The sequence below is a fragment of the Mobula birostris genome, chromosome 23 (assembly GCF_030028105.1).
Source record: "Mobula birostris isolate sMobBir1 chromosome 23, sMobBir1.hap1, whole genome shotgun sequence".
Classification (NCBI taxonomy): domain Eukaryota; kingdom Metazoa; phylum Chordata; class Chondrichthyes; order Myliobatiformes; family Myliobatidae; genus Mobula; species Mobula birostris.
The window spans coordinates 1,318,613-1,343,154 of NC_092392.1; the positions used below are offsets into that span (position 1 = coordinate 1,318,613).

General features: G+C 40.8%; 1 protein-coding gene across 7 annotated transcripts in view; it reads left to right on the plus strand.

Annotated features, from left to right (window-relative positions):
- mkln1 (muskelin 1, intracellular mediator containing kelch motifs) overlaps positions 1-24,542 on the plus strand; it is a 201,725-nt gene that overhangs the window by 104,400 nt on the left and 72,783 nt on the right. For 6 of the 7 annotated variants that reach the window (XM_072241605.1, XM_072241601.1, XM_072241603.1 and 3 more), the window contains 3 exons: positions 9,021-9,233; positions 9,817-10,038; positions 11,870-11,999. In XM_072241605.1, coding sequence (XP_072097706.1) covers positions 9,021-9,233; positions 9,817-10,038; positions 11,870-11,999 — 565 coding nt within the window. The remainder of the gene's footprint in view (positions 1-9,020; positions 9,234-9,816; positions 10,039-11,869; positions 12,000-24,542) is intronic. The other variant, XM_072241602.1, reaches the window with a different exon arrangement.

Below are 24,542 nucleotides of genomic sequence, written 5' to 3' on the forward strand. Positions count from 1 at the left end.
CCAGAAGAGGCTTCGCAGTAGTGAATTTAAAAATGCAAATATGAGGAAATCTGCAGATGCTGGAATTTCAAGCAACAGTGGTGTCACCACGGGCCTGGCTGCTTCTGCAGGAAATTGCTATCAGACTAGTTCCTTGCAGTGAGGAATAAAATTGTTGCATTTCAGATTGTTATTCTGTCTGTTGTGGATGCATCTATCCATCATACTTGTAAAAGATATTGCAATGTAACAGAAATAACTAGTAATTAATGTAAGAATAGTAATTAATAGTCAAAATGGTCTCGATTGAGCCCCAGGGTCTTTTCATGTGCTGCACCAGTCTATTGTTTGGAAAGACCCTGTCAGCTAAATCTTGTCTTTGTACTGCAGCAACTTAATTGTACTCCGTTCTGTTGCTAACCTCATGATTCAGAATATCCCACAATCTGCAGGACTATCAGATTCAGAGAAGAGCTTGTTTGCAAGTAAATATAAATTAACTTTGAACTTTGAAATGACCTCCCTGCTGTAGTTTTAACATGGCACTACATGTATGATGATCACTTTAAGTCGCTGACTTTGATAGTTAAGTAATTCCAAAGTAAACTCTGTCACATTCAGTCATGTATAGTGGTAAGTAATTAAACAGTTGATGTTAAGCATCTATGGAAGTCCAGTCCTATTATCAGTAACAGAGTCCAACATGAAAAATTTGAAGCATTTACTTGATCTTTAGAGCCAGAAATCTTTCTCCATTGCCTTCTGAAGTGTCAGCTGTCCCAGAAGCAAATGCAGCCAATTCAGTTTGCTAAATTTTTATGTCAAACAGCCAAGTGCAGGAAGTACATAGTCCTCCAACAATATCCTAGCTGTCATTCTGCAGCTTGGGTTGCTCTGCTGCAGCACCAGAATCTATCCTTAAGTATGGAAAAATACATCGTATGCCCTGTCCAGATAAAGTTGGACAAACTCTCTGGCTAACACGCTATTCATCAGCGCTCAGTTACCACCAAAGAAATGGAAGACATCATTTTAAGTTGTATCATGATGCTTGCCAAGAGAATAGTTAAATACTCCGTCTGGGTGTGCCAGAATTCTCTTTTGTTCGTGGTCCATACACTGACAAAGGAGTTGAATTCCAGAGGTGAATTAAAATCAATATTTAATTAAGCATGGCCAAGGAGAAGCTTTCCCAGTGTAGGAATCTGCTTCTTTGCCGAGCTCGAAGATGACAGTGATTGTTGGAGGCCGCTTATCTTTGCTCCAACACGAAATTTTTCATAAATTATTCATAGAAGTTCACTTGACCAGATTATTGTTGAGTCTCTTATCTTACTATTTTGGGATATAACAGACCAGAAATATCTGGATTAAACGCAGACACCACTGGATGTGTATTCTGAGGTGAACGCCTCATTGATTTCCCCACAGCTTTTACTTTACGTACAAGGCTTGGTGTGATTGAATAATTTTCAATTGGCAGAATGAGTGCAACTTAGATAGTTGAGAGCCATGACACCATAAGGATAAAGCTCATCACCCAAAGAACTCATTTCTTCCACCACTGGTGCACTGTGGCTGTAGGTGTACTATCTTCAAAATGTGCTTCAGCAGTACATTCCAGCCCTCAGGCTTGCTATCTAGAATTAGTAAGATCTGGAAACGGTTATTAGGTTCTAAACTTCCATAGTATCTATTCTGCAGTACTTTGGTATAACTTCATTGTAAAGACTGCAATAATTGAAGGTAGTGACTCACTTCCATTTCTTCTAGGTAGTTAAGATGGCCAATAAGTGCCTATAATCCTGCAATTTTAATTTGTTTGAAGTCTCCTCTAAACTGAGTCACAGCACTTCATCTAAATTGTTCTGAGGCCATTTTTATTATAGCACTAAACTTTGCATTCTTTACCTTCTGAACTCTCAGTACTTTGATGGATTGCGAAGCCTTGTTTAAACTGCACTGAATTGATTTCTTTGCTCTTCATGACTACTTTGAAACCACAGTGGATTTGCCAGACGGTTAGAGATGGATGCAATATATCCCTGGCTTATTTAAACAAAGCAAGGCAGTGAACTGAAGATAAATGAGACTACAGGTGCTGAAATCTGGAGCAATACCCACAGCACAGGAGGGTCTCAGCAGGTCAGGCAGCACCTTCCCAGAGAAATGAACAATCATCGGGGTCTTGAACCAGAGAAGTTAAGTTTACTTGCACCATCGCTGAACTGTTCCCACAACCTAATGACTCACTTTCAAGGACTCTTCATCGCATGTTCTCTATTTATTGCTTATTTGTTCACTATTATTTTTTTTTCCTTCCTTTTTGTATTTTCACTTTTTTTTATTGTGCACATTGGTTGTTGTCCGTCTTGTTTGGTGCGGTCTTTCATTGATTCTATTCTGTTTCTTTGTATTTACTCAAGAAAATGAATCTTGAGATTGTATTTGGTGATATCTATGTAGTTTGATAATAAATTTAATTTGGAAATTTGAAAATATTGTCCATTTCATTCCATCAATGCTCTGACCCGCCAAGTTCCTCTAGTGTTCTGTATAAAGGTGGTGAATTATGGAGTTTCTGGTCTTTATTTTCTAACCTGGCCTGGCTATTGAAATGCCAGTGGATTGTGATTGTACAATTAAAGGTAGAGTGTGGAGGGAGGGAAAAAGTAATCTCAATAATTCAAGGTCAATTAATTTACTTTTGTGCAAACTATTGGAACTGATTTTCAAGGACATTATAAACCGTTTAGAAAGTCAAGATTATGGGCAATCTATTAGGAAGGTTGGGTCTGACTAATTAGATTGAAATATTTGAAGACTTAATAAGGAGAGATGTCAGTGTCGCACATAGCAGTCTGGTTAAAAAGTGCCAGTCCATGGTTTCCAGGAAAGTGGGGAAAATTGAATCCAAAAGTGGATCAAAGAAAAGAACTAAAGAGCGATGATGATGAGTATTTTGTGTCTGGGTGTTTGTTCCCTTTGGGTTTCTACAGAGCTTGATAGTCAGTACCTTGCTCTTCAGAGTATTTATTAATTTAGAGTTACATGTAGGAACACGGAGGTTTGCAGATAATAGTAGGCACAGGTGCTGACAGAAAGCAAACTTTGCAATGGATGGGAAGTTATCAATGGAGAGGTCCAACAGACAGAGAAGTAGCGATTGGGATTCAATTCCAAGTAGTGTGAGTGATGCATTTGGGAAGGTCCAACAAGGCAAGAAACTATATGTTAATGGATAGCTAATGAACAGTGTAGAGAAATGCAGAACTTGGGTTGCATGTTCACAGATCCTTTGAAGTAGCAGGATAGGTTGATAAACTGGTTCAAGAGACATGAGATGCTTTCATTTATTAGTTGAGGCATGGAATACAAGAGCAAAGAGGTTATGTTAAAACTGAGATGACCTCAATTAGACCACAGCTTGGTTACAGTGTGCAATTTTGGTTAACACATTACTGGAAACTTGTGGTAGCATTAGTGGTGGTAGAAAAGGTTTTATAGGACTGAAATTTTTGTTTTGGCTCTGAGGAAAGAACAAGTTGAGATTTTTGCTTTGGAAACAGGGCAGACCAGGGAAAGAATTGACGTCTGTAAAATTATGAAAGACCTGAACAGAGGAACGGAGAAAGATCCTGCTCTTAGTAGAGTAGCTTCAGAATACATGTTCCACCCCTTATTGGAAAACCTCCAAATTTCAAAATTGTTTTGAGTGCTGATATAAGATCACAAATAGAAAATTCCATAAGGCACTGGGAAGATTCCCAAGTGTTGTGCAGGTCTCTGCCCACCACAGATAGTTGAAAAGTAATGTCACATATGTAATGAACAGACGTTAATGAAAAATAGAAAAGCATTGCATAAAGCGGAAATTGAAGATCTCGATTGTGTGTTGAAAGAGTGGATTCATCAGTGACAGAGTGAATGTATGCAGCTTAATGGTATGCTGATAATGAAACAAACAAAGATCTATCATGACGAATGGAAAATTAAGGGTAATTGTGAATATTCAGACTAGTTGCAGAAACTTAAGAAAAGGCACGGCGTGAATCTTTTCAAAATTTTTGGTGATAAGGTGTCTACTGATCATGAAGCAGCAGAGAAATTCATTGAGTTTTCTGAGATCATCATTGATGAAAATCTAACACATTGAATTGCGACATTAGTACATAGAGTTGCAAGAAAAAGTTTGTGAACCCTTTGCAATTACATGGCTTTCTGCATTAATTACTTACAAAATGTTGTCTGATCTTCATCTAAGTTACAATAATAGACAAACACAATTGACCTAAACTAATAACACAAACAATTGTACTACTTCTCAGCAATACTGAGCACACCAATTAAACGATCAGTCTAGCTTTTTAAAAAAAGAATGTGAACCACCAGGGTAATACCTTCTACAAAAGCTATTTGGAGTCGGGTGTTCTAATGAATGAGATGAGATTGGAGCTGTGGTTTGTAGAGGTACCCTGCCCTTTTTTTAAAAAAAAGACAAAATAAAATTCAATATTGTATTAAGACATTTTACAGAATGTCAAGGGTAGCAGTCTGTCACCGACTTTTTCTTGCAACTGTATGTGTGGTGAACAAGTGTAAGACAAAGATTCCACATAAATTCAGTGTCGGGAATGATGGCGATGCCAAACAACCACTGACTGACTATCTGGGTGGTCGACATAGTGATAGCTCTTAAAAATATTATATAAACTTGCTTCAGTGTATATGTACAGTATAAGCTATGTATGTAATATAAATGGATTTAGAGTTTAGATTTGGGTCCTAACCCAAGGTATGTTGATGCAAATATTCCAAAATCCCCAAATAATCTGGTCACACGCATTTTGGATAAGGACTAATCAAAATGTAATTGGCAGAGGGCTAGAGGGGAAGTCAGGATTTTTTTTTCCACCAAGGATAACAGGAATCTGAGTGTTTTAAGAAAAGGCATCTTTATTACATTTAAGTACTTGGTCTAAATAATTCCAGCATTTTGGCTTTTATTCTGTACATGTCTTTTTAGAGCCATGCAAGGCATACATTTCAAAAATTTATATTTTGTGCAAGCTTTGATATTTCTCCTTGAAATAAACTTCAGCTCCTCCTTTCTTGCTCTAACTTTTCATCTTTTTTTTCAGTCCTGATGAAGGGTCTCGACCCAAAATGTCAACTTGTTTACTCTTTTCAATAGATGCTGCCTGGCCTGCTGAGTTCCTCCAACATTTTGTGTGTGTTGCTTAGATTTCCAGCATCTGCAGATTTTCTCATCTTCACCCTCCTTTGCACATTACTTAGTTGAACTAGCTCTCGCAGCTATTATAGCCAGTTTTCTTTTTGAATAAGTCTCTATTGGCTTTGTGCAACATGATGGAGCAAGATTTGCTCATTCCTCCTTGCAAAATTACTTAAGTTGTGCCACGTTAGTTGGGGAGCAAAGCAAAGGGGGATGAATACTTTTGCACTGCAGACATTTCAGTTTTTGAATTTTTACTTTTTCATACTTTGTAATTGTCCCTGTTTAGTGGGGGGGGGGCTCTACTGTGGAAAAAAAAATAAAAATTCACAAATAAGAATTCTCAGTTAAATTGATCAAAATCCCTGGCTGTAATGCAAATTAATGTGAACAAAGGTAATACTTTTACAAGTCACTGTATCTCTTGAAATAAAGACAGGTTTTGAAATTAACAGTAGCCTTCCTTTTCCCCTTGTATTCACCAAACTGTCAGTTAAACAAGTGAATTCTTGATTGGTTCTCAAGTACCTCAACTGAAATTGTATTGGAATAATTGAGTTAATTGACATGTTTACAGTATCTGTATTTAAAAAGCATTCTAAAGCAGTTGAATTTATTCTTCCACGGCACTGTTCTATGCTTGCTGATATTTAACCTTTCAGCTGGAGCAGTCTCTAAAGACTATGTATCTATCAGTGCAGCCCTTGTTCAACTTCACTGAAATCTGTGAAACTGCACCTTGGAATGAGGACACTAAAACAAAGTTGCCGACTGCAATGCTGGCAAATATAATGAGTCAAACTCTTGCATGATCTTGGATGTTGTCAGAAAAGACCAATGGCTTTACCTTAAACTTAAGGTAGGGTTAGGGTTACCCTAACCGTACCTTAAACTTCATGTTCAAAATGACTTGCTACTGGAATTTGGAAACTTCCTTCATTTTATATCCTGAGACTATAGCGGAACAGGGTAGTTTGATAGCTTTTGGGGGAAGTGCTTATTAAATTTTGTCATGTTATTGCGGACAACTGGTGTCAAATAAGGTACAGTGGATTCAGGTTAATTGGGCCATTGGTTTATCAGAGCAACCACTTATTTGGGACAATTCTTAAAGAACAGAATCTAATTGAGAAAATAGCCATGATTCCCTTTGTTTATTTGCAATACTATGACACTTAATTGGGACAGGAGACTGTTGCCTGACAGTTTCTAACAAAGGTCAGTCGCGTGTGTTTGTGTGGCTGTGAGACACTATGTTGTGCTTAAAGTGAACGGTTTTTAAATACTGTCAGTTGCGTGTTCTTATGTTCAAAAAGCAGTGATTTTTTTCACTGATAGTTGGCGAGAAATAAGCAGTAAGGCAATTTGGAACTGTTTTGCTCACCGTGGTTTCAAGCATTCTGGCTTGGAAATGCCAGAAACTGCTGGGAGTGTAAATGAAACTATTTCACTACTTCTAGGTAGAAACTACAAAGGAATTGAAGTATTTACAATCATCTTGAATGTTTCCTTTGGTGCCCACTAGACACTCAGCTCTCACCTGTGGCTCCAAGTAGCTGTTTGCATGTGACACCGGCTGCACTGTGGTATACCACTCTGACAGGTGGGCTAAACCAGATGAGGGTAGCTGATGGGCTTCATACCCCAGTGAGATAGGGATATGCCTGTCCTAGTGTGCGAAGTCAGCTCTGGTGGTCTGGGCAGATGGGATCTACAGTGAGATCCAACGACCAGGAAGGCAGTACTGCAATGCTCTGTGGAGAGCAAAAGACGTGACAAGGCACAGAAGAAATCATGGTCATCCATTGCATCCAGGGAAGATCCCAGTTGTGACATATACTTGTACTACTGGACATGGACATCTGAGGTTGAGAGAGTGGAACTGGCCCAGTGTGATATTTTTCCACTTTAAAAACTCACTCTCACAGGTTTCCAGTCATCTTTGGATATGATGGACAACCACCAGTAGAACTGGCAATTTTTTAATTTGTTCTGTATTTCATTTAAATGGTATTCCTTTAAATGGTATTTTGTCTATTTTTTTTTGATACCTTTTTAACTATTACTATGAAACTTCGGCTAATTGGGGCAGCCACTTAATTGAACCAAAATGCACTGGTCCTCATGTCCCAATGAACTGGAATTCAGTGTATTTGATTGTATTCAGCAGTTACACTATCATCATTTATAACATGGAAGGAGGTTATTTGAATGAACTTGTAAATTAATTCGAGCTCCAGGAAAGAACAAACCAGCTTGTCCCTCTCCCCATAGCCTAACAATTCACCAGAATTTAAGTTATGTAGATTCTGGTCAAGTTCTTGTCCAGCTGCTTTTTGATGCCCAAATTTGAATTTGTTCAAGGATATTCTGAGCCCTCACCATTTGTCGTGTAAAATAAATGTTTCTCATTTCATTTTGTTTTATTCTGCTAACTGGCTTTATCCTGCCTTCTGCTATTTGAGAACAGGTTTACTTTGTCCCTTGTTTTAATCCTTCATGATATTAATAATTTCTATCAGGTGTCCTGTTAGTGTATTCCGTGAATGATCGGTTCAGCCTCTCTGGTGCAGATAATTAAAAGCTCTTGCTTCTGGAATCATTCTAATGAACTAAATCTCCAAGGCAGTCTGTTGTGGCCTTCCCATCTGTCTTCCTGTCTGGTGCCCAGAACTGGACACAATAATCTCAGATGTGGCTGAATAACCTTATTGCTTTTGTGCCCAATGCTACTAATTATGAAGTGTGGGATTAATGTGCTTTTATCTACTATGTCTATCTATCTTTTCTTGTTCAGTGATTTATACTTGTAGCTTCCAATCTCCTCTTCTCCGTATTACTGTTTGAATTATGCTCTCTAATCTATTGTCTCTCCCGATCCTTCTCATTGAAAGTAACATTAGCTAATTTTACTTTAAATTTAATTTGGTTATTCTATTAGCCTGTCTGTATTCTCTTGAAGTCTATCACTAACTTTCTTACTCTTTTCATCAGGTTAATTGTAATTTCTATCCGGGTTTAAGAATTATTGAACATAAGAATTTGTCTGATATTCTTTGTCACAAAACCGATTTCTGACCACCCACTCTTCCAAAACTAGCATTACCACTGCAATCATTTCTGCATTTTATCAAAGGGATTGTATATTGACAAGACCAGTACTGATGTTTGGCAACAATTCATGGTTATTTTTTTTTCTATAAATTAGATTGTTCTAATTGTCCTAAATTATTTTAAGCTCTTTGAAAGGAAAAGATAATGCACACTGCTTTTTCACATTGGCATGGTCCTGGGATAATCTAAGCTGGATCTATGCAGTTCTTGTTACTGAGGAGGCACTTAGAGAAGCACCTGAAGAGGCAGGGAATTGGGGGGTGTTGACCACATGTGGGCAGATAGGAAGTTTAAATTGGCTAGTATGGACATGGTGGGCCAAAGGGCCTGTTTCTCTATTGAATGTTCTAAAAAGTGGTTACTTTGTCCTTAAAAAGATAGGAAATGAAAGGTATGCCTCCTATCAAGATATAATCTGTTATTGCAAATGTTCTGTGGATAAGTGTATAAAGTATCAGAAGTTTTTCAGAAGAGGTATTTTGTGATGATTTAATTACCAGATGCAGTAGATTCTGCTGAATATTTCATTGTATTGAGCTAGCTCTGAACAAATTTTCAAACTATGAATTGAAATACAAGCCACCATTTAGCAGATAGACAAAATGTTAACTTGTGCACCCTTGGTCAAGTTTGTGGCTGAACTGCATTTTGTAGATATGGACTTTTAACCTCACCCCATCATCTTTTCTAGAGTGGTCCAAGTGCTCGATCTTGTCACAAGATGTGCATTGACACAACTCGGAGACAAATATACACACTGGGCCGTTACTTGGATTCTTCAGTGAGAAATAGCAAGTCTCTGAAGAGTGACTTCTATCGCTATGATATAGACACCAATAAGTGGTCATTGTTAAGTGAAGATACAGCAACTGATGGTGGACCAAAGTTGGTGTTTGATCATCAGGTATGATGCTCTGGAAACTCCAGTCATAAGTAACTGTTAGCCTCTTCCCATTCCTGTTGAGTATTTGTTCAGAGGTCTTTTTTCTAAATTTTCATTAACTTGCAAAAGAATAGTCATATCAGAGGAAGGTTTTTTTAAAAGAGCTGTGGGTGTGTAGAACGCATTGCCGGGGTGGTGGTAGACGGTAGATACATTCTGAACAATTAAGAGTCTCTTTGATAGCCCTTCATTTTTCTTTCATTCATGTGCCTATGTGGCAAGGAGGAGTTAGATTGATCTTGGATTATATTAAAAGGTCTGCACAACATCATGGGCCAAAGGACCTGTTACTGTGCTGTAATGTTCTATATTTATGACATTGATGAGCAATATTTTCCATTCCTAACCGAGAATTTGTAGTTATTATACAATAAAATGGCACATTTAATTTCTTCCATCCTTTTTTAAAGCCTCGGATTGATCATGGGTTACTATTCTTACTAGGGCAGATTAAAATAATGTATAGTTGCTTTTATTTTAACTCCCTGTTGACTTTATTTTTCTTGCAATATATTTAACACAAAAATAAATTTCTTTCTCCTAGATGTGTATGGATTCTGAAAAGCACATGATTTACACATTTGGTGGAAGAATATTGACTTGCAATGGAAATGTTGATGACACTCGAGCTAATGAGCCACAGTTCAGTGGACTTTTTGCTTACCATTGTCTGTCTAACACCTGGAAGCTACTTCGGGAAGATTCTTGCAATGCTGGACCAGAAGATGTGCAGTCTCGAATTGGACACTGCATGCTCTTCCATACTGTAAGTATTTGAATATTCTGTTAAGCTTGTGCAGTTTGTTACTGTTTTCATTTGGATATGGGATACCTAATTTGAGGGTCTTCACCTGAGTACATAATCTGTAATATTTAAAGTTGTCATAATATCTCAGACTTGGTTCACAGTCACTTATTCTTTTTCGTAATTTCTGTTGCACGGATAATTGCCACGGTAGTATTACTGACTGTGAAACCCCTTTTGAACAATTATTTGACCCTGCAGGCCATGTGAGTGCCAATGGTGCTATCCTTAACACCAAATGTTAACATTACTGAATTATTGGCCAAATGGCACTAAGAATATAAGGAGCTTTGCACTGTTTTTCCTTTTGTTTGTATATTATTTTGATAAGTGTATTTTTGACATTAAAAGAAACACACTGCTGTTCTTGACAAACTGGAGTTAGTGATGTGAGGGGTACTTGTTATTTAGTCAATTGAATGTAACTTCAGCTTCATTAAATTCACCATTTCTGTCCAGCTGCTTTGGTCAGCTATCTAATGCTGCAGTCTGCTGAACTTGTTCCCGAGTGCAGCAAAGTACCCCTGCCTTCAGGTTCCATCTTAAACTTGGATATATTTTGCCACTTCATTGCTTAGCCAAAAGTTGGGAATTCCTGACTTCCAGCCACTGGATTAGCTCAAGGATTTCTTTCTTTAAGGTCTTGCTGCCATCTTATGGCAGCTGGGGTTAAGTGCAACAGCTGGCAGCATTTTTTTAATGCATTTTTAATTAAAATATTGAAATGACAGGAAGCATGGAGGGAAAAATGAGGTTTTGACATGTAAGTACAGTAAATTAAGGATTGGGTGGGGGTAATATTTGAGGTACAGATTGCCATTAGACAAAAATCTTGTCTAAAACAAGTTAAAGATGGTGCTACTGAAGACAAGCAACAGCTTACTAGTAGTTCAAAAGACAAGAAGTTTGACTAAAAACATCATTAATAACACCTTTTCTGAAATAAATTGTGGTAAACTATCACCGCAAGCAGCGAAGAGGCAAATAAAGGCGAAGCTGATTGGAGGGATGAGACGTGTTGGTGCATTGCATAGCCAAATGTGTTCGAAACAGGGTTACAGATAGAGTGATTGATTCGGAGAGGAGTTTCAGTGCCTGTCCAGCTAACCTGGGTGCGAGGTTGGATTGCTCTAAGGGCCGAGCTGATTTGGAGAGGGCAAGGACGGCTTTGGGCTGGACGGCGAGGTCTGGGCTCAGAGCATATTGCTGCGGCGGGGCCCCAGTCCTAATGCAAGGCACGACCCGCTGTTGGGACAATTCCACTCACTTTCCCACAATGTTCACTCTTCTCTGAGGCTCAGGCTGAGAGACTGCCCTGGCTGCCATGCTTCGTGTCTGCGAGCTTTGTGGCAATTTGCCCTACTGATATGATGGAATGAGGCTGAGGCTTGAGCCTACTCTGGGCTGCTCCGGGGATTCCGATCTCAGGAGCAAACTTGGTTTGGAAAATCGCTGTTCACTTCTATTGTTTGCATGATTTGTGTTTTTTTTCTCTTTGTGTATTAGGTGTTGGTCTTTTTTCACTGGGTTATTTCAGGTTTCTTGTTTCGTGGCTGTCTGTAAGCTGACAAATCTCAAGATTGTATAATTTATACATTGATAATAGATGTATTTTGAATCTTTGATTTGTATTGTTTTGGGCTAGTAAACCCTGCAAAGGCTAAGTAAATGAAGACACTAATCAAGTAGATGAGAATTTGCTTCCCTCAGTAAAATGATGTACAGAACTTCAGCACGGTGCTCATTTTCAACACTGATCTTTTTTAATAAAAGAAAATTTTACTTGTTCCAGAAAAATCGGTGCCTTTATGTTTTTGGTGGGCAGAGGTCAAAGACATACTTGAACGATTTCTTCAGTTATGATGTGGATAGTGACCACGTGGAAATAATATCAGACGGGACAAAGAAGGACTCTGGTATGGGTAAGACCTATGTCTGTATTCTCCATATTCTATATGTTATACCTGAGTGCATAAACTGAGAAAGGCAACCATTTACTTAATGCTTTTCACCAGTTCCAAAGCTCTTCACAACCAACTCAATGCTTTTGAAGTCAGAAATGTAGCATCCAATGTATTTACTGCAATTCTGACTAGCTCCATCCCTGTCTGATATGGAGCTTGGGGTGTGGGGCTGTTGCACAATATTGAATTAAGCTGCAGAGAGTGGTAAAATTAGCTCCGTCATGGGCAGTATCCAAGACATCTTCAAGGACTGGTGTCCACCACCCAGGACGTGCCCTCTTCTTACTGTTACCATCATGAAGGAGGCACAAAAGCCTGAAGGCACACACTCAGTGACTCAGGAACAGCTTATTTTCCTCTGCTATCCGATTTCTGAAAGGACATTGAAACCATGAGCACTACCTCGCTCCTTTTTTTAATCTGTTTTTGCACTACCTGTTGAACTATTTGATATATATGCATTTACTGTAACTCAGTATTTTTCCTTTTATTATCACATGCTGCATAGTAGTGCTGCCACAAAGTTAACAAATTTCACAACACATGCCGGTGATGCTAAAGCTGATGCAGATTCTGAAGTTCACAAAAAGAGCCATGTCATGGCAGATCTATTTTTGTAACATTGGTGATATATGGGACACTGGGATAATTTTTCTCCATCTTCTAAATGTTCAAAGTAACTTTATTATCAAAGTACATATATATCACTATATACAACCCTGAGATTAATTTTCTTGTGGGCATTTGTAGTAAATACAAGAAGCACAGTAGAATCAGTGAAAGAGTGTACCCAACAGGGCCTTAATGGAATCTTGAATCTGAGATAGTGGTTGTAGAATTTGTTTACCATCTCATTTGAAATTTGAACTCCGAGGAGAAACAGCTGTTCCTGAGATGTTGAATATGCATCTGCAGGCACTTGGGCTCTTCTGTCTCCACTCCAGTGGTAGTAATCTTGTTTTGTTGAAACTGGTGGACTGGAACTTGAATCCAGAGCCACCTAGCTGAGAGGTGAGAATGCTATCAAGAAACTCAGCGTAATTTATTAAGCTGTGATGCTAGGTTATTGATTGCTTATGATTGGCGTAATTTAGAAGTCTGGCCTTCAATCGTGAGATAAGGAGGTAGAATAGTCCTTTCTCTCCTAATTGCCTTTGCAATTACTTTGATTGGCACTTTGCTGATCAGGAAGATTTTCTTTGTTCATGCTGACATAATAAAGGTCAGAAAGAAGAGCAACAAAATAAGTAATTTTGTGACCTATTCATGTCTGTCTGTGATTGACTTGTATTAAGCACAGGCAACTGCATGCAGGGGTGTAGGCTTTGCCTTCGTGCTGGCTTTCACAGTTGATTTTTTAGGTGGTTTCTTTTAACCTTTACAGACTTGGATAAGACATTGCTGACCATACGGCATGGAGAATGGATCTGGTCTTTTATAGGAAGTGAGAGTGCCATATCTACCTTTTGATGAAAGTACTTTTTAACTAATTGATAATAAGCTCAACTGAAGAGTCAAGACCATAAGACATTGGGGCAGAATTAGGCTATTCAGCCCATTGAGTCTACTCCGCCATTCCATCATGGCTGATTTAATATCCCCCTCAATCCTATTCTCCTGCATTCTTCCTATTACCTTTGACACCCTTCCTAATCACGAACCTATCAACCTCCACTTTAAGTATACCCAGTGACAGTCGGCCTGAAAGTATTATCGATTTCACCTTTACCCTGACCTTTAATTCATCATAAGTGCAGACCACAGAGTGAGACCATAGAACTGAGTTAGCAATCTTCAGACCTTAAGGAGTGTGTAACCACGCAGTTAGCAATGAAGTAGTACTTCAAATGTTGTCCAGGTTTATTTGTGTGGGGGAAGAGGTTAACGTTCCAAACCAGAGAGGAAATATTTTAGTTATTATAACTAATAGAGTATCACCCCAGGTTGCCTCTTCATCTGTATACCTGCATCGCTTTACTCCTGATGCAGGGACTCCACCAGAAAAAATGAACATCTCAAATGCCGCTGAACGTGCTGAGCTCATCCAGCAGATTCTATGTTTGCAGTCTCTTAAATCATCACTCTACTGCGTGTCTGCACCTGCATCAGTTTTGGACCTGGTCCATTCGGGCAACAGTGTTGAGCTCGATGTCCACACTGCCAAGTGGTCACTTTCCATGGCATTTGGATGTGATGTGTGGAGAGAGCTACCATCCTATTTAGTCCACAAACCAACAACCATCCATCTCCACCCTGACCTGAGTCCAGAACACTGGGCCTGGGAAGGAGATACCCTATATCTTGAATGGAAGCGGTGTGTTCTGTTGGTATACTTTTTTTGTTTTGCTGTATTTTTTTTGTTTACTGCTTATTGTAGTTAGAGCTGACTATTGCTCATAACCCATCCCACAAAAAGCCCTACCCACAAACTCTCCTGTATCCATGGGATAAAATGCTGTCCGATGATTCATGGAGGATACTAAAGGCAAGCAGCCAAGATGTATAGATCATTTTGATTTTACAGGAATTGTTAGAGAACAATGGGGAGAATTATTCTTCCTGTTTCTTTGTGCAAGCCCATTTGTCCATTGTTAATGTCTCACACAGTATTGATTTGGTATTGAGTACTGAATTAGCACCAGTGTTTGAGGATATTAGCTTGTGTTAGGTTAGGTTAGATTAGATTAGATTCAGTTTTGTTGTCATTGTGCCGAGTACAGATACAAAGCAAATGAAATGCAGTTAGCATCTAACCAGAAATGCAAAGAATAGTGTTATTTACAAAATAACTGCAAATAAAAAGTAAGTGCTACAGCACACAAATATAAAAGTACTGAGGCAGTACAATATAGGTGCAATACTGCTTAGCGCTGTGATGTGAGGTTCAGCAGGGTCACAGCCTCAGGGAAGAAGCTCTTCCTGTGCCTGCTGGTGCGGGAGCGGAGGCTCCTGTAGCGCCTACCAGATGGGAGGAGAGTAAAAAGTCCATGGTTAGGGTGAGATGCATGCTTGATAATGCTTTTCGCCCTGCCCAGGCAACGTTTATGGTAGATGTTCTCAATTGTGGGCAATTGGGTGTCGATAAATCTGCTGGGCAGTTTTCACCACATGCTGGAGTGCTTTGTGGTCTGATACGGAACAATTGCCATACCACACTGAGAAGCAGTTGGTGAGTATGCGCTTAATGGTACAGCGGTAAAAGTCCGTCAGTATCCTGGGACAGAGGTGAGCTTTCTTGATGCTCCGCAGGAAATAAAGGTGCTGTTGTGCCTTTTTGATCAGGGTGGAGGAATACAGGGACCAGGTGAGATCCTTGGAAATGTGGACACCAAGGAATTTGAAGCTTGATACACACTCCACTACAGCTCCGTTGATGTAGATGGGGACGTGAGTGTGGCTCCTAGCATGCCTGATGTCCACAATGATCTCCTTCGTCTTCTGGGTGTTAAGGGCCAGGTTGTTGTCGGCACACCACACGGCCAAGTGCTGGACCTTATCCCCGTAGGCCGTCTCATCACCCCCTCTGATCAGGCCAACCACCGTGGTGTCGTCTGCGAACTTGATTATGGAGTTAGAACCATGTACAGGAACGCAGTGATAGGTGAAGAGGGAGTACAGAAGAGGGCTCAGCACACAGCCTTGAGGCACACCGGTGTTCAGGGTGAGAGTGGAGGAGGAGAGATTGTCTAACTTAACTGATTGGGGTCTGTTAGTCAGAAAGTCCAAGGTCCAATTGCAGAGGGATACGCTGATACCAAGCTGGCAAAGTTTGGCAATCAGCTTGGAGGGGATCACAGTATTGAATGCTGAACTAAAGTCAATGAATAGCATTCTGACGGAAGAGTTGGGGCTGTCCAGGTGGGTCAGGGCAGAGTGAAGTGCCATGCAGATGGCGTCCTCTGTTGATCCGTTGGTGCGATAGACAAATTGATGGGGGTCCAGGGTAGTGGGCAGACAGGATTTCAGGTGTTGATAGATCCAGTCTCTCAAAGCACTTTGCAATGATGGGGGTGAGTGCAACTGGGCGGAAGTCATTTAAGCCCGTGGCAGTGAAATGCTTTGGCACTGGCACGATGGTAGTGATCTTGAAGCTTGTGGTGACAACTGCCTGGGCCAGGGACAGATTTAAAAATGTCCGGGAAGACCCTGGCCAACTGCCTTGCACAGACTCTGAGCACACGGCCAGTTATTCCATCCGGATCAGCTGCCTTCCGTACATTCACCCTGCTTAGGGTGGCACAAACATCGGAGGTGGAAAGTGAGAGAGGCAGTTCACCAGGTAGGAGATCCTTGTTCTCTCGGTCAAAGCGAGCGTAGAAGTAATTGAGCTCATCAGGGAGGGAAGCTAAGTTGGAAGGGGGCACAGTACTAGGTGTTTGAAGTCTGTAATGACCTGTGTGCCATGCCACATGCGCTGAGGGTCCGAGGAGTTGAAATGCTTCTCGATTCTCTGTTTGTATATGTGTTTACTGTTCTCTTAGGAAAACTTCTGTTGCCTCAGTGCTGCTATTATCTCAGAATTTAAGATTCCTAACAGCTCAGCCAGAAAATGTAGATTACTCACAAATGTTACCATAAATTAGACGACTAGATTTGGTTTGATCCATCCTTCTTTAAAATTTTTTTTTAAACAAAGATATTTTAAAAATTAGATTGATTTATTGCATGTACATTGAAACATACAGTGTGTCATTTGTGTCAAATCAGCGAGGATTGTGCTGGGCAGCTGCAAGTATTGCCACACTTTCGGTGCCAACATAGCATGCTCACACTTAGTGACTCCTACCCAGACCCATGCGTCTTTAGAATGCGGGAGGAAACTGGAGCAACCAGAGGAAACCCATGTGGTCACGGGAAGAATGTACAAACTCGTTAGAGGGAACAGCAGGAATTGAATCCAAATTGGTGATTGCTGCGTTGTGAAGTGATGCTAACTTTACGTTAGGGCTCCTGTAACCTAGTAACGTGAATGTAAAATCTGTTTCTATGACATCAAGCACTTCTTAGAAATCCAAGTGAGAACCTTCGCCCTTGAATTACTTGAACTCAGTAAGGAAATGAAGAAATAATGTTGCTTGTTAAAAGAAATGTGGAAAATTTGTACGACTTGTTGCTCCTTGGTCTTCTTGGATGATGATCTGAGTAAACGTTTACACACGGACAGTCATTTGATATTTTGAAATTTGCCTGAAAAACTTCACCATTTTTTGCTAATCATCAAAACAAACACTTGAGGTTCCTTACTTTCCAACCCATCTCCATAGAATACAGCAAAACTTAATGGGAAGTTAAATGAAATGAAAGTTAATGGTTCTGGAGGACTAGAAAATTGCAAATGTGGCTTTATTCTTCAAGGATGGAGAGAGGCAAAAGAAAGGAAATTATAGGCCGGTTAGTTTGACCTTAGTGGTTGGGGAAAGCACTGGGGTTGATTGTTAAGGATGTGGTTTCGGAGTACTTGGAGGCACCAATAAAATAAGCCAAAGTCAGCATGGTTTCATAGAATTATAGAAACATAGAAAACTTATAGCACAATACAGGCCCTTTGGCCCACAAGGCTGTGACAAACATGTCCTTACCTTAGAAATTACATTAGGTTTCCCATAGCCCTCTATTTTTCTAAGCTCCATGTACCTATCCAGGAGTCTCTTAAGAGACTCTATCGTATTCGTATCCGCTTCCACCACCGTCGCCGGCAGCCCATTCCATACCACTCTCTGAGTAAAAAAAAACACAACCAAACAAACACTTACCCCTGACATCTCCTCCTCTGTGCCTACTTCCAAGCACCTTAAAACTGTGCCCCCTCATGCTAGCCAGCTCAGCCCTGGGGAAAAAGCCTCTGACTATCCACACGATCAATTTTTACACCTCTCATCCTCTGTCGCTCCAAGGAGAAAAGGCCAAGTTCACTCAACCTATTCTCATAAGGCATGCTCCCCAATCCAGGCAACGTCCTTGTAAATCTCCTCTGCACCCTTTCTATGGTTTCCACATCCTTCCTGAGTACAGTACTCCAAGTGGGGTCCCAGGTTCCTATATAGCTGCAACATTACCTCTCTGCTCTTAAACTCAGTCTCATGTTTGATGAAGGCCAATGCGCCATATGCCTTCTTAACCACAGAGTCAACCTGCGCAGCAGTTTTGAGTGTTCTGTGGACTCAGAACCAAAATCCCTTTGATTCTCCACACTGCCAAGAATCTTAACATTAATACTATATTCTGCCATCATATTTGACCTACCAAAATGAACCACCTCACACTTAATCTGATTTGAACTCTACTTTTACACTGTCACACTTGATTGGTCCTATCCTCTCATGTCTTATTCTCTTGCTCTTAACATACTACCTAGCGATGCTCACCACTAAAATTGAGGCGAGAAGACTGCAACTAGCAGGACACCGTCTATACCACCCCGAGCTACCTGCCAGCCTTGTCATCATATGGGAGCCCAAGCATGGGAGGATGAACGCTGGGCACCCTCCCAAGACTATGGTCAACTTGCTCCTAGAAGACAGCGGTGCGGCTAATGTACGTTTGCAGATGAACTGAACACACTGATAATGAAGGGGGAGAAGTGGAGAGTCCGTCATCGTGCCCGACGCCGGCCCCCTAGGCCTGAGTCGACATAGTAGCAGTACTTAACATACTTGTAGAATGCCTTCGGGTTTTCCTTAATCCTGTCTGCTAAGGCCTTCTCATGGACCCTTCTGGCTCTCCTGATTTCATTCTTAAGCTCCTTCCTGCTAGCCTTATAATCTTCTAGATCTCTATCATTACCTAGTTTCTTGAACCTTTTGTAAGCTCTTCTTCTTGACTAGATTTACAACAGCCTTTGTACACCACGGTTTCTGTACCTTACCATCCTTTCCTTGTCTCATTGGAATGTACCTTTATAGTCAGGTCACTCGTCTGAGTGCTACTGGTACCATGTAACACAGTACTACTTGTTGGGTGGTCGGCGACTAAACTGGCTCCCCCACCAGGCTTGCCTGGTGAGGAGGGTGGCTAGACACCCTGCAGGACAAAAAACAAGACCTGTCAAAGGGCGGATGAACCCTCTTGTAGGGCCAATGGCCATCTAGCAAACACATGCCATGAAACGCGGAAAGAGCATCCCTTGGATCGAAGCTTGGTCTGGCCATTCACTGCAATAGAACTTCCCCCAGTTGTCTTGGACCCCACCATGCCGCTGTATCTGGGAGGGGATGTCGAGAGGGTGGGTCTGGACCTGTGCAACCCCCACTCACCTAAAATCCATTCACACACCTGCTGTTCCTGAACCATCCTATGGGATGGATAGCCAGAGAGAGGGAGAGGAACGTACCTATGCAGAACTCCACGCAAATATCCCCTGAACATTTGCCACGTTTCTTCCGTACGTTTCTCTGCGAACATCTGTTTCCAATTTATGCTTCCAACTTCCTGCCTGATAGCCTCATATTTCCCCTTATTCTAATTAAACGCATTCCTATCCCTCTCCAGTGCTATGATAATGAAGATAGAGTTGTGATCACTATCTCCAAAATGCTCTCCCACTGAGAGATTTGACACCTGACCAGGTTCATTTCCTAATACCAGATCAAGGACAGCCTTTCCTCTTGTAGGCTTATCTACATATTGTATCAAGAAACCTGCCTGAACACACCTAACAAACTCTATCCCATCTAAACCCCTTGCTCTAGGGAAATTGATATTTGGGGAAATTAAAATCTCCCACCACAACAACCCTGTTATTATCACACCTTTCCAGAATCTGTCGCCCTATCTGCTCCTCTATGTCCCTGTGCTATTGGGTGGTCTATAAAAAGATCCAGTAGAGTTATTGACCCCTTCCTGTTCCTAACTTCTACTCACAGAGACTCCATAGGCAATCTCTCTGTGACTTCCTCCTTTTCTGCAGCCGTGACACTATCTCTGATCAACAGTGCCATGCCCCCACCTCTTTTGTCATCCTCTCTGTCTTTTCTGAAACATCTAAAGCCTGACACTCGAAGTAACCATTCCTGCCCCTGAGTCATCCAAGTCTCTGTAATGGCCACAACATCGTAGTTCCAAGAACTGACCCACACTCTAAACTCATCCACTTTGCTCATAATACTTCTTGCAAGGGAAAATCCTGCCTGACAAATCTGTTGGAATTCTTTGGAGAAATAACAAGTAGGATAGACAAAGGAGAATCGGTGGATCTGGCATACTTTGATTTTCAGAAGGTCTTTGACAAGGTGCCATCCTTGAGGGTGCTTAACAAGTTAAGACCCACGGTATTACATGAAAGACACTAGCATGGATAGGACATTGGCTGATTGGCAGAGGGCAAAGAGTGGGAATAAAGGGAGCCTTTTCTGGTTGGCTGCCAATGACTAGTGGCGTTCCATAGTGGTCTCTGTTAGGATTGCTTCTTTTTAACATTATACATGAATGATTTGGATGATGGACTTGATTGTTTTGTCGACAGTTTTGAAAATGATATGAAGGTAAGTGGAGGGGCCGATAGTGTTGAGAAAGCAGAGAAGTTCCAGAAGGAGAATGGGCAAAGAAGTGGCAGATGGAATACAGTGTCAGGAAGTTTATAATCATACACTTGGTAGAAGAAATTAAAGTGTAGATTGTTTTCTAAATGGAGAGAGAATTCAAAAATCTGAGGCACAAAGGGAGTTGGGTGTCCTCATGCAGGATTCCCTAAAGGTTAATTGGCAGTTTGAGTTGGTGGTGAGGAAGGTGAATGCAATGTTATCATTCATTTCTGGAGAACTAGAATATAAAAGCAAGGATGTAATGTTGAGGCTTTATAAGGCACTGGTAAGGCCTCACTTGAAATATCGTGAGCAACTTTGGGCCCCTTGTATATGAAAGGATGTGGTGACATTGGAGAGGGTTCAAAGCAGGTTCACGAAATGATTCTGGGGTTGAAACGCTTGTCATATGAAGAATATTTGATGGGTCTGGGCCTGTACTCACTGAAATTCAGAAGAATGGGGGGGGGATCTCATTGAAACCTATCGAAGGTAAAAGGCTTCAACAAAGTAGATGTGGAGAGCATGTTTCCTAGGGTGGGGGATTCTACGACCAGAAGGCAAGCTTCAGAATAGAGGGACATCCATTTAGAACAGAGATGAAGAATTTCTTTTGCGAGAGAGTGGTGAGTGTGGAGGCCAAGTCTTTATTTATATTTAAGGCAGAGTTTGATAGATTCTTGAGATTCTTGATTATTCAGGTCATGAAGGGTTACAGGCAGAAGGCAAGAAGTTGGGGCCGAGAGGGAAATGGATCAGCCATGATGCAATGGTGGAGCAGACTCGATGGGCCAAATGGCCTAATTCTACTCCTATATCTTATGTTCTAACTCTCCTTTATCCCTGCACTCCATCAGTGGCATAGCCTTCAACTAACTTTCCTTTGTCCATGTTCTGAACCCCTTTTACACATGAAAATATTTTCCCAAGTTTGCCAGTATTTCAAATGCAGTTTGGAGGAGGGTTGGGGCAATGAGGAAATTCTCCTTCAGACACTGCCTATAACCATCAGTTTACTTTACAGTTGCCTCAGTAAAGTACTTGAAGATGTGATGGTGAACTACATGCTTTTTGTTAGCAGTCATTTACAGAAGTGCATGGAAATAAATTGCAGTTTTTTAAGCATCAGCAGCATCCAGATTCATAATGTTCAACAAAGAATGAACCTTGTTGTTTGGAAACTAGCAGCACCTACAGATGCCTAATGGAAGAGAAGCACTGAACATCCCAGATGCAATAAATACCTCAACATTATTTAACTCTGGTACGCAGCTTACATGACTCATCCTCAGTATTTGGATATATTTCCATCAGAAAATTATTATATAGTGTGTGAGCAGGTTGAAATCTATTAATAATGTTAAATGTTGGAACAGGAGTAGATCCCAAGGCTCCTCTAGTTTCCACTTAATTCATTAAAATTATGTCTGCCCCTCTCTTTCCAAGCCTCTAACTTTATCTTTATCTTCACTCCATGTTAAAAATCTACATGTTTTTGCCTTAAGCATATTCTGGCTCTCTATCCACGGTGCCCTGTGTAGAGAACTCAGAAGATTTAGGATTTCGGCCTAAAATGTCAACTGTCCATTTTCCTCCCTATATGCTACCAGGTTTGCAGAGCCCCTGTAGCAGTTGTTGTGTTGATCCCGATTCCAGCATCTGCAGTCTCATCTCCAAAACAGCTGATTACTAATCCTGAGTCTAATCAGTTGTTGTGATTCAATCTATTGGATAATGCTTTGGCATCAATCATATTTCAGAAGTATTAGGGGTTGCCAACATTTATTAATTTAACCCTCAAAATATTGCACATCTTGGAGATCTTTTTTTCTAAAAAGCCTGCAAGAAAAAGGCGAATGGTATGCTGGCATTTATAGCAAGAGGATTCGAGTACAGGAGCAGGGAGGTAGTACGGCAGTTGTACAAGGCCTTGGTGAGACCACACCTGGAGTATTGTGTGCAGTTTTGGTCCCCTAATCTGAGGAAAGACATCCTTGCTATAGAGGGAGTACAAAGAAGGTTCACCAGATTGATTCCTGGGATGGCAGGACTTTCATATGAAGAAAGACTGGATGAACTGGGCTTGTACTCGTTGGAATTTAGAAGATTGAGGGGGGATCTGATTGAAACGTATAAAATCCTAAAGGGATTGGACAGGCTAGATGCAGGAAGATTGTTCCCGATGTTGGGGAAGTCCAGAGCGAGGGGTCACGGTTTGAGGATAAAGGCGAAGCCTTTTAGCACTGAGATTAGGAAAAACTTCTTCACACAGAGAGTGGTGAATCTGTGGAATTCTCTGCCACAGGAAACAGTTGAGGCCAGTTCATTGGCTATATTTAAGAGGGAGTTAGATATGGCCCTTGTGGCGAGGGGGATCAGAGGGTATGGAGGGAAGGCTGGTGCAGGGTTCTGAGTTGGATGATCAGCCATGATCATAATAAATGGTGGTGCAGGCTCGAAGGGCTGAATGGCCTACTCCTGCACCTATAAGAATTCTATAAGAATGGGCTCAGGGTAACCACCTTGTGGAAATCCACAAGATACTGTACTGCCTCTAATATGTGTGTATGTTTCTCGTTTGGTATGGAGGCCAAATACTGCATGTATATTCGAAAAGATGTCTTACTGGAATCTTCACAAAAAATGCTGGTGAACGCAGCAGGCCAGGCACCATCTATAGGAAGAGGTACAGTTGATGTTTCGGGCCAAGACCCTTCGTCAAGACTAACTGAAAGAAGAGATAGTAAGATTACTTTTCTCCTTGCTTAGGGTGTTGCCTATGGAAAAAAATGATAATGTTTGGCTGCATTTCTGCCAATGATCTTCATTAAATTGAATTCAGGTCACAAATATTCTACATAAAGGAGTGGCAGAAGTTTTGGCATTATTAAAAATTGTCTTGTACAGCAGATGTTCTTCTGGGCAGTATCAAAGCTTTTATGTTTACAGTGACTTGAGTCACAAATGGAAATGCTTTGCTGAAATGAAGAATTGAGATTTTATGTAGCAGTTTTATGTTAGCTGAGTCCCCAAGTATTTTGCATGCAGTAGATTACTTTGAAGCGCTGTCTCTTGCAGCAGACTAAACCAGATGCCATTCTGCACACAGTTCAATCATACAGCGGTGTGAACAACCCATTCTTTATTTTGGGTACACGAGATACTACAATGCTGAAACCTGGATTTCAAAACAAACAGCTGGAGAAACTCAAGCAGATTAGGTGGTATCTGTGGAGGGAAAAGAATTGATGTTTCAGGTAGATACCCTGTGTTAGGATGTCCCAGATCTCGACTTGAAATATTGCCCATTCCTTTGCCTTCGCAGATGTGACCTGACCTCAGTTTTCCCTTGGCTCTTTATTTGGGGTTGTGGTTAAGGAGTACAGAATGTGTTCATTCAATCTAATCAGGATCCTGTTGTCTCTTTAATATTCATGTCACCCAGTGATTCCTTGATTTGGGGATGGGGGGAAGAATCTTATTTTTTTCTTAATTATGCTTAGCTCTTTAGTTATTTTTGAGAATGCGGCCTTCTTATTTCAGAATTCATGTCAGTTTAGTTGAGCTAACACTTGGGGAGTGTTGAGGAAGGGTTATTTGAAAAGGCAGGTGTGATGGAAGGTTATTGGTAAAAAGGAGGAGAGATGATGTAGGAAGGCTCATGGTAAAAACGCAGTGAATGAGGGGTCCTTGGGAGTACTGTTGAGCAGATATTTGGGGTACAAGAGTACATAGTTCTCTGAAAGTGGCATCACAAGTAGACAAGTTGGTGAGGAAGGTATACAACGTACTTGCCTTTTATTGACTGAGGCATTGAATCTAAGAGTGAGGATGTGATAAAGTTGTACAAAGTGTTTGTTAGGCAGCATGTATGCAGGACTGGAGAGATTAGAGCAGAAATTTACAATGAAATTGGTTTGGATTATTACTGAGATGGGACAGGCTGAATCTGGTTTCATTGCAGCAAAGAACCTTGAGAGGT